The sequence below is a fragment of the Borostomias antarcticus genome (assembly GCF_949987555.1).
Source record: "Borostomias antarcticus genome assembly, chromosome: 13".
Lineage (NCBI taxonomy): Eukaryota > Metazoa > Chordata > Actinopteri > Stomiiformes > Stomiidae > Borostomias > Borostomias antarcticus.
The window spans coordinates 26,053,734-26,065,239 of record NC_140246.1 but is presented as its reverse complement, the minus strand read 5'-3'; the positions used below and the strand labels follow the sequence as shown (position 1 = coordinate 26,065,239).

The window sequence follows — 11,506 nt, the reverse complement described above, 5'->3', positions numbered from 1 at the left end:
GAGGATGTGTTTCTCTGCGATATTTAACCGTGCGTGAATTGACAAATTATAGCTTGTACTGAAAATAGATGAGAAACAACCACAAACGAACTCAATCAAATTGCATGGCTGGCGCGGCACCGGTGATTACGGTAAAGAGGGCAGCTCGAACGGTCCAGCCAGCATAGCGGAACTGCGTGTATCAAGTTTGTCCCAGTGAGGTTGCTGTACATGATGATGGAGCAGGCGCGCATGCGCAGACAGACTGACAGGCACAGTTGCTGTGGAAAGCGGATCAGTCGTCTCACACTGCGGGACCTCTTTAGGAGTCCTGATCATAACTACATTGGTAAAGGTCACTCTCATCATATCTAATGATGACAATGAATGATTAATATGTTCAGTAGCGAGCTAATGCATGTGTCTGTATAATTCCACGGACACATACTGATCATAATAACCATTCATTGTCATCATTAGATCATTCTTTATAGGCTAGCCTACCATGTCTACTTACACCTGCGACCACATATCAATATTAATGTGCCGTCAATCTCATTGATCAGTTCAAGCGTTACTATGCTTTGCGTAGCACCCACTCGCAGAAACCTCACCTTTTTATTAATCTCACCCGTGTTTACTGAGGGTATTACAAAAACCTTTTTATTAATCTCACCCGTGTTTACTGAGGGTATTACAAAACTCACACTTCCACACCCCTACCAGCAAAAATGAATGCTCTGGAGAACTGTTTTAATAACTGCACCATAGCTGGAAATATTCAAACAAACATGAACCATCCGAATTATGCCTTATTATTATATTATTATATGGCTTATGTGAACAAGGCCAACCCAAATAGGATAGATAGCCTATGTTGCCTGTCAACCATTTAATTCTGAACTATAGCCTATCTATCGCGTAAGATTATGTAAATGAAATGAATGATCGGTGAATAAATGTTTGAATGTTACTACTGTGTGTGTGTGAGTATATGTAGTAGGCCTAACCGTTACTACTGTGTGTGTGTGTTTTGTGAGTATATGTAGCAGGCCTAACCGTGTCTATCGCTATGGCCTAACAGCGCATCGTGGCTGTTGTGTAATCCAGTGTCACCTGCTTAATTTAACAACGGCTGGTAGCCAATCAGAATCAAGTAGGTCTCTCTGTTGTACAAATAAGAATGACCTCAATCAACATAATCAAAATATAGCTTAATATTTACCTTAAGTAAGGTTAGTAATCAGATTTATACAACGGTTAGTTCTGGTTCTTGATTCTGTGTTAAATACTTAGTAACACACACCTGGGACCGCATATCATTCCATTTTCAGTATTAATGCGCCTCCCATTTGATCCAATGCATTGTAGTTGTTGTTGCTTGGCAACCCTTTTGTAAGGGGAACTATTTTGCTCGGCGGAATTGAGGGAATGATGCCTCGTTTTGAATAAATGTTCATATTTTACATTGCTGTGTCTATTTTACACTAATAACTGTAGTAACCGTTGTATAAAAGCAATAAACCACAAGAGGCCGTGTGTTATAGTGATTTTATAACAGCTAGGGGGGTTTTACTCCGCGTCGTGCCTAACAGCGCCACCTAGCTGTTATACAATCACTATAACACACAACTGCTTCAATAAAGCCCTCAAAGTGACGTCAACAATTATCTCATTAAACAGTGAATCAGTCTCCTTAGAAACCGTCAAAAATTGCCAACGCCGACTATATTTCAAGTCGCCACGGCGGGGTATTGGGTAAAGTTTTCAACTAGCAATAATCGCGCCTCGGATAAACCTCATCGGCTACGATACTGCCACTGCGCAAAGCTGACCTGGGATCAGAGAGAGAGGGTATAAGAGCGAGGGACAAGGACATCACCGGGACGGGTTACAACACTCAACCACTCAATCTGGGTCCTGAGTCGTGCTGTGTTTATGTCACAATGTGGGCACAATGTTTGCGCATTGATTTAATCAGCCATTATGTGTTCATGTTACTCACGTAAAATAGTTCGATACGTTGCAATGCATGCCGGGACGCGAAACAGACCACGCCCATGACGCCTAGACGCACTGATCTACATGTATCAGGACCGCCTGAGCCTACCAGAAACCCTTCACATGGACACAGCAGCTCTGCTATTAATACATCCATGACACAGCAGCGGGATACACAGTCTGGAAGCAGATTGCAGACTCGTAAATGCAAGTGGGAGAGGATATCATCATGAATAACGTAGAATAAAGACCAAACAATCCAGATTATAATCTGCACTCTCTGACTCTGCAAGCATTGACTGCGGGAGTAGGCTAGATAGTAAGTAAGTAAGTAAGTAAGTAAGTAAGTAAGTAAGGGAGTAGGCTAGATAGTAAGTAAGTAAGTAAGTAAGTAAGTAAGGGAGTAGGCTAGATAGTAAGTAAGTAAGTAAGTAAGTAAGGGAGTAGGCTAGATAGTAAGTAAGTAAGTAAGGTAAGTAAGGGAGTAGGCTAGATAGTAAGTAAGTAAGTAAGTAAGGTAAGTAAGGGAGTAGGCTAGATAGTAAGTAAGTAAGTAAGTAAGTAAGGGAGTAGGCTAGATAGTAAGTAAGTAAGTAAGTAAGTAAGTAAGGAGGTAGGCTAGATAGTAAGTAAGTAAGTAAGTAAGTAAGGTAAGTAAGGGAGTAGGCTAGATAGTAAGTAAGTAAGTAAGTAAGGGAGTAGGCTAGATAGTAAGTAAGTAAGTAAGTAAGTAAGGAGGTAGGCTAGATAGTAAGTAAGTAAGTAAGTAAGTAAGTAAGGTAAGTAAGGGAGTAGGCTAGATCGGATGTTGTCTTTTCACCTCCAGAGACAGTGTTCACTATTCACGGATATTTTTCTGCCGCAAAATGGGACTGCTGCCACGAACATGATAAAACATTGAGATCGTTACAACAACTACCACGATTTTTTAAAACCTAAATGGCCAACGTATGAACGCAATGAATGGAGATTTGGATGCCTTGTTAATTTGTCCACCACCAGATGGCGGCATTGGCCTGAGAGAGGCCTGTCTGATGTGAGGCCTGAGATAGGCCTGTCTGATGTGAGGCCTGAGATAAGCCTGTCTGATGTGAGGCCTGAGATAAGCCTGTCTGATGTGAGGCCTGTCTGATGTGAGGCCTGAGATAGGCCTGTCTGATGTGAGGCCTGAGATAGGCCTGTCTGATGTGAGGCCTGAGATAGGCCTGTCTGATGTGAGGCCTGAGATAGGCCTGTCTGATGTGAGGCCTGAGATAGGCCTGTCTGATGTGAGGCCTGGGATAGGCCTGTCTGATGTGAGGCCTGAGATAGGCCTGTCTGATGTGAGGCCTGAGATAGGCCTGTCTGATGTGAGGCCTGGGATAGGCCTGTCTGATGTGAGGCCTGTCTGATGAGGCCTGAGAGAGGCCTGTCTGATGTGAGGCCTGGGATAGGCCTGTCTGATGTGAGGCCTGTCTGATGTGAGGCCTGAGAGAGGCCTGTCTGGTGTGAGGCCTGAGAGAGGCCTGTCTGATGTGAGGCCTGAGATAGGCCTGTCTGATGTGAGGCCTGAGATAGGCCTGTCTGATGTGAGGCCTGAGAGAGGCCTGTCTGATGTGAGGCCTGAGAGAGGCCTGTCTGATGCGAGGCCTGAGATAGGCCTGTCTGATGTGAGGCCTGAGATAGGCCTGTCTGATGGGAGGCCTGAGATAGGCCTGTCTGATGGGAGGCCTGGACAACTCTGGACTGAGTCTGTGAACTATAACCACCAAAGAGGTCAAGATAGCAAGTAGCCTAGAATATAGAGAGAAAATGCCAGAGGTGGGGCCAAGTCATCGTTTTGCAAGTCACAAGTAAGTCTCAAGTCTTTGCACTGAAGTCCCAAGTCAAGTCCCAAAGTCAAGAACGACAAGTCCCAAGTTCTAGAGTTTGAGTTTTGCGTCCTGAACAAGCCATAATGTGCTCAGTAACGTAATTCATGGTTCTCAGCTGCAACTTGATTGAATGCTGTCAGACTGGTACTGGCTGGGATCCGTTAGCATTGACATTAGTTGATTCAGGAAATTAATTGATTCCTGATACACCTTTCAAATAACATACTTTTAAATATTTGGGTTTGGCAGAAAGTTTCAAGTGTTTTCAAGTCAAAAGGTTCTCAGTTCAAAAGTTCAATTGAAGTGACGAGTCATTGGTGTTGAAGTCCAAGTGCAGTTGCAAGTCTTTTTTGATTTTGTCAAGTTTAGACTCAAGTCATCAAATTTGTGACTGGAGTTCAAGTCATGTATATTATAACCTTTATTTAACCAGGAAGTCATGTTGAGGTATGGACCTCTTTCACAAACGAAACCTGGCCAAGACAGCGGCGGATAGCAGCATAAAAACAAGGTTACACACACGACATACATTAAACATTGACCACACTACAGTTTGACAAAACAGGCACAAAACAAAGAACTGACTGACTGAGTCCACACCACTGGGATATAGTGCCGCAGTCAGACACAAAACTACCAACTTTATTTTCTATACGTTTAATGTGTTCACTGTAGAAGACCGTTTAAGAAAATAATACAGTTTAATACAATAATACAGGTAAGTTAGTGTAGTTTAGTGCTATATAGCAAAAACATTCTTAAAAAGATTTATAAAGAGGTGCAAAGCTATCAATTCAGACAAGTAGTAGAAACACTATTACACAGAGATACTATGTGAACACTTGAAGCTACGTATGGCTACAGTATGTACCATATGTTGTCTCCGTGGCAATAATACAATATATTCTTTAGTCACATTTAACAAAATAACAATCACAAATCCTCATGTTTTGATGATGTGTCGAGAATTCAGCAGCTGAAAGTGAGACAAAAGGAATGTGAGGTGAACAGAGAAGAGCAGACAGTTGTGGACACACATGGATAACTATGAACACAGTGAACATCTATCTGCTTCAGAGTGACCAAGCCGGTGAGGAACTCAGGCTACAGCTCAGGATACTCAACCTCAATCTCGTCATCAACGGAAGGACGCGTGTCACAGGAAGTATGCATGTCATTTAAATTACATCCACCAACAAAGGCATAATAGAGCTATGTTTCATGCGTGGCGGTGACGTGTGATTGGCTGAAACTGTGACGTGTGATCGGCTGAAACAGTGCAGGGAACAGGGCCAGGGTCAGCTCCAGCTGAGCCACTGTTGCATGATGGGAAGTCCCGAGCAGCGCCCCCACCAGGACTAGGACGACAGTCAGCGGGAGGAGGAGGCAGGCTTCGTGTCATGTGACCGGCACGCTCTGCGGTCCACCGATGCCGCCGCCCTCGTGAGGAAAGGGTAGGAACTGCACCTTGGGCACGGCGAGGGCGGAGTTATTCCTCCTCATGGCGCCCCCGCTGGTCGCCGCCCCCCCTGCCCCGGCGCTCTTCCTCATGGAGTTGTTGCGTCTCATGGAGTTGCGCTTGCGGAGCGAGTTCTGGTGCGACAGCTCGCTCTTCTGCAGCGTCTGGATCAGGATGGACGGCTTCTCGTCCAGCTCGCGGGCGCTGCAGCGGGGCGTGGCCACCTTCACCGTGTTGCCGAACTTGGAGTAGTCCACCGAGTACACGCCCTCCTCCTCCGCCACGATGGGCACGAAGCGGTGGCCCCACTGGATCTCCTCGGACACGTATGAGGTGCGCGCCTGCGTGGTGATGCCCGTGGTCTCCACCACGCCCTCCAGGATCACGATGACCTCCAGGTCGCTGCACTGCAGCTCCATGGCCGACAGGTCGTAGAGTGGACTGGGGGGGGGGCAGATCAAACACAATGTCACTTTCACGGAAGCACATTTTTTAAAACGCCATCATGTTTCCACACAATTTTGCTCCTAACCTCCTGTCTCATAACCTCCTGATCTGTAAGGGAACATAGAGGACCGACAGGTGAGAGAACCTTCTCTGTCTCTCTGTGTCTGCATGTCCGTCCGCCGGCGTCTGACCTCACCTGTTCTTGTCGATCACGTGGCAGATGATGAGCGGCGCCAGCAGGAAGACGCTGTTGCTGGCCAGGTCGCTCTCCGTCTGCACGTCGATCTGGTGGATGGGGATGACCTCGCCCTCGGGCGTGGTGGTCTTCCTCACCACCTGCAGGCGGACCGCTGCCCCGATGATCATGCTCTTGCGCAGGTCGCCGATGCGGATCATGAAGCAGAGGCGGTTGTTGCGCACGGCGATGACGGCCTGCCGGCTGAAGATGAGCGTCTCGGCGCGGTGGTGCGACTGGGCGGTCTTCATGAAGATGCAGCCCAGCATGATGGCGTTGATGATGAGGCTGGCGATGTTCTGCACGATCAGCACGGCGATGGCGGTCGGACACTGCTCCGTGATCATGCGCCCGCCGAAGCCGATGGTCACCTGCACCTCAATGGAGAAGAGGAAGGCGGAGGTGAAGGACCTGGGGGGGGGGGGGGGGGGATGGGGGAGAGGAGGGGGGAGGGGAGTGAGGGAGGTGGAGGAGAGGAGGGGGGGAGGGGAGTGAGGGAGGTGGAGGAGAGGAGGGGGGAGGGGAGTGAGGGAGGTGGAGGAGAGGAGGGGGAGGGGAGTGAGGGAGGTGGAGGAGAGGAGGGGGGAGGGGAGTGAGGGAGGTGGAGGAGGGGGGAGGGGAATGAGGGAGGGGGAGGAGAGGAGGGGGCAGGGGAGTGAGGGAGGGGAGTGAGGGAGGTGGAGGAGGGGGGAGGGGAATGAGGGAGGGGGAGGAGAGGAGGGGGGAGGGGAGTGAGAGGCACAGGGCGGTAGAGACAGAGGAGGAAGAATGGAGAAAGAGAGAGGAAGATTCAGAGAGAGAGAGAGAGAGTGGGAGGGGGGGACATGTCAGAGGAGCAGTCTGTCTACAGAGATCATAACCAGGGTCCTCTCTAACCCTGACCCTGGATCAGCTCCTATCTCAGCCTCTGAGCTATTGGGGCAGGCTAATCTGACTTCACGTCTCAACATGAATTAAAGCGCTCTAATCACAGACAGACATATTGGACAACAAGATCCCAGGCTAAGTAGTAGGCTAAAAATGTTTGTGTGCGCGTTCATGAAAGGAATATATAATTTCACTCTGCAATAGAGCAGTTCCAACAGTCAGCAACCTAAACCTTACATCTTTATTGTTTCTAAAGTATTGACTACTACTGAGCACGTTTCTAAACTATTGCTCCCTCCTGATCACTCACTTCACGCTGGTGACGCACTGCTCCACGCCGTGGGCCGCGCGGTGGGGGTCCAGGTCTCCGTGCCCGAAGGCCACCAGCCACCAGACCATGGCGAAGAGCAGCCAGCTGCACAGGAAGGTCATGGTGAAGATGACCAGCGTGAAGCGCCACTTCAGGTCCACCAGCGTGGTGAACACGTCCTGCAGGAAGCGGCCCTGCTCGCGGATGTTCTTGTGCGCCAGGTTGCAGGAGCCGCTCTTGGCGATGAAGCGCGCTTTGTTCACGCGGTCTCTGAACACGGGCTTTCTGGGGACCCGGGACGCCAGGGACCCCGGCAGGGCGAACTCCTCCGGGATGATGCTCTTTCTCGCCAACATGGTCTCACAGCAGCGGGTCACCGCATTTAGAGAAAGTGTGACGGATAGTTGTTGGAGGTGTCCAAAGGTTCTGCGTATTCCGTCACCTGCGGGAGAACATGCTTCGGAGAAGGTGCCAAAACAATCTTTTCAACCGGAAAACTATTGTGATGTCTTTGTGGGAACCCCAGCGGTGTCTCCGGTCCTCTCTCTGGGAGGATTGCGTCACGGGAGCGTCCCAGTCCACCGACGCGCATCCCAGCTTCTACTGACGTAGGCTGTCTGTCCGGGGGGGGGGGGGGGCTGCTCCCCTGATCACTTAACGAGCTGGGAAAACACGGATCTGTCTTTCACTCGGGATTTGGTTTTGTCTAGAATTGTGATGTGAATAAGATACATTTAATAAAATGTACTAAATTAAAATGTATTAGACCCAGCATATTTTCACGTGTATTTATGGGCGAATACAATGAAATTGAATATATGTAAATACCATTAAGATTAGGGTTAGAAAATGAACTGAGAACGTTTAGGCCTCTTAATACTGTTTCTACCAAGGCATTGGCTACTGTGCTGAGCAGTAGGATACTCCTGGGTTTATGATAGCTATATTTCAGCCATTGCACTGTATGAACACCAGATGGCGCCATTGAGCAGCGGACGTAATGCATGGGACCTGTGGGGGTCATAGGTCAGGTATCAGCGCGGGACATCCATGACTAGGAGACAGTTTGTCACTTAAAGCCATTTTATTATCAGTTCAAGTGTAAAAACAAAACAAAAAGGTAGGCACACTGTATGATGTTCTGTGTCTATATTAAAAACACCAGGGTATTATATAATCACATAAAGTATTTACACTTAAGACAGCAAAAGTCTATGATGACAAAGATAGTTTAAAAACATAATAAGTGATAAGTAATAATCATTCAACATGCATTCACAGGAGAAAAGTCAAGGTTTATTAACCAAACATTTTTGTTGTGAAATAATGTGAAGTGCAACAAGTATGTGCATAGGTACTGTACAGGCTTACAGGGGGAGGGTGTTCTGGTTATAGTAACAGCCACCGGGCGTGGTTCAGACCAGAGTAGAGAAACAGTACGTTAATAACAGATGTATGGTCAGTTATAAACATTCCCCTCACATGATAAAGGTGAGAATAGTCTGATCCAGGATCAGCATCTACCTCATGGGAGTTCTATTCTCCTGATATGATGTCATTTAACCACCAGAGCAGAGACACCAGCTCACCTTGACAGAGGAGAGGAGGAGAGAGAGAGGGATGAAGATGGAGAGTGAGAAACAGAGGGAAACAGAGGGAAAGAGAGAGATAAAGTGAGGGAGGGGTGAAGATATAGCTAGGGAGAGAGAGGGTCAGTAAAAGTGTGTGTGTGTGTGTATGTGTGTATGTGTGTGTGTGTGAGAGAGAGAGAGAGAGAGAGCTGGACCCATGAAGGGACACGTGTTACATTACACTAGGTTGACAGGAGGGTGTAGATTGGTTTCAACATCATTGTGGCAAAGACAGCCTAGCCTACGCGCGTGTGTGTGTGCGTGTGTGTGTGCGTGTGTGTGTGTGTGTGTGTGATTGTGCGCCTGCTGTGGACTGGTAGTGGTGAAGTTCCTGCTGTAACAGAGAGTCTGGAAGACAGGAGGTTGGAGCTGTGCTATTATTCTAGTACTGTGCTATTATTCTAGTACTGTGCTATTATTCTAGTACTGTGCTATTATTCTAGTACAGAGGCCTAGAACATGTTTTAGATAATACTGTTAGATCATAAACACTGTTAGGTTATGTGTTACAAGACAAAAATAAATACTTAACACAAAACAACAACTCCTTGAGATGAGTAATCGCTTTCAAACAACAACAAAAAAACAATATGGCACTGGAGTATGATCAATAGAGAACACAAATATCCTGGCACAGAGAACCGATTTATCCTGGCATAGAGAACCGATTTATCCTGGCATAGAGAACCGATTTATCCTGGCATAAAGAACCGATTTATCCTGGCATAGAGAACCGATTTATTCTGGCACAGAGAACTGATTTATCCTGGCATAGAGAACCGATTTATTCTGGCACAGAGAACTGATTTATCCTAGCATAGAGAACCGATTTATCCTGGCACAGAGAACCGATTTATCCTGGCATAGAGAACCGATTTATCCTGGCATAAAGAACCGATTTATCCTGGCATAGAGAACCGACTTATCCTGGCACAGAGAAGCCCTCAGACTGTATAATACAAAGTCAGTATATCAAATTCTCCTCCAAATGCAGAGAAACGTTGCTGTACAGGGAGGTTCTAGTGAGACACCGAGCTGACGGACGGTACCAACACACCTGACCTCAGCCCAGCGACACCAGACTGACAGAGACCCCCTCACCTCTGCTGCTGGTCTCAGATCAGTTTGGACGTTCTCCGTTAACTGTTAAGGTCATGATCTGGGGGAGGCAGAGCTGATCCCAGACCAGTCCTTAATGGCAGCCTCACATCTGACCTGAGGCTGAGGGGCGGGGCTGGCGTTAGAAGTAGCCAATGGCAGCTTAGGGGTGGAGTAGAAGTAGCCAATGGCAGCTTAGGGGTGGAGTAGAAGTAGCCAATGGCAGCTTAGGGGTGGAGTGTTCCCTTATGGATGAGGGCACTGAACAGAGTTCACACCAGAGCGAGGCTTTCAAACCTCACCAGCGTTTTACTATTGATCCACTCCTCACCTGCTTATTGCTCACATAGTAGAAATAGAGAGTATTATACAACAAGAGTAGCAAAGATATCAAGAAACAAACAAGAAAACAACTTTGTTATCATATTCATATAAAACCACCACGACTCAACGACTTAAAAAGTAAAAAGTCAATAAACTGATCATTCCACCGACCAGACTCCCATAATAATCACTCATTAATAAACTGATCATTCCACCGACCAGACTCCCATAATAATCACTCATTAATAAACTGGGTCAGTCCCGCTGGGAGGCTGTTGACTGTTGAATCAATCGACTGACTGACTGATCAATCACCTGACTGACTGACTGATCAATCACCTGACTGACTGACTGACTGACTGACTGATAGACTGACTGATAGACTGATCAATCACCTGACTGACTGACTGACTGACTGACTGATAGACTGACTGATAGACTGATCAATCACCTGACTGACTGACTGACTGACTGACTGATAGACTGACTGATAGACTGATCAATCACCTGACTGACTGACTGACTGACTGACTGACTGACTGACTGACTGATAGACTGACTGACTGACTGACTGACTGACTGACTGACTGATAGACTGACTGACTGACTGACTGATAGACCGGTGGATGGTCAGACAGACTGATAGACTGACTGATAGACTGACTGACTGACTGACTGACTGACTGATAGACCGGTGGATGGTCAGACAGACTGATAGACTGACTGATAGACTGACTGACTGACTGACTGATAGACTGGTGGATGGTCAGACAGACTGATAGACCGGGTGATGGTCAGACAGACTGATAGACCGGTGGATGGTCAGACTGACTGATAGACCGGTGGATGGTCAGACAGACTGACAGACCGGTGGATGGTCAGATAGACTGACTGACTGATAGACCGGGTGATGGTCAGACAGACCGCTGGCTCCTACATGTCGGCCCTGACGAAGGAGGCGAACATGCCGTCCTCCTGTCCCAGCAGGGTCTCTGGGCGGTCCGACTCCAGGATGTGTCCCCTCTTCATCACCATCACCAGGTCTGCCGTCAGGATGGTGTGGACGCGGTGCTGCTCACACACACACACACACACACACACACACACACACACACACACACACACACACACACACACACACACACACACACACACAAAAACACATATATACACACATACACATACACACACACACACACACAGACACACACACACACACACAGACACACACACACACACACACACACACACACAGACAAAAACGCATATATACACACACACACACACACACACAGACAAAAA

General features: G+C 47.5%; 1 protein-coding gene across 1 annotated transcript; it reads right to left on the bottom strand.

Annotated features, from left to right (window-relative positions):
* Positions 1 to 5,231: 5,231 nt before the first annotated feature.
* On the bottom strand, positions 5,232 to 7,507 carry LOC311317061 (ATP-sensitive inward rectifier potassium channel 8-like; the record flags this gene model as incomplete). The annotated part of the gene is made up of 3 exons (XM_084448059.1): positions 5,232 to 5,733; positions 5,936 to 6,385; positions 7,152 to 7,507. The coding sequence occupies 3 exons, from the start codon at positions 7,505 to 7,507 to the stop codon at positions 5,232 to 5,234; spliced, it is 1,308 nt and encodes a 435-aa protein (XP_084304185.1).
* Between the last annotated feature and the right edge of the window lie 3,999 nt (positions 7,508 to 11,506).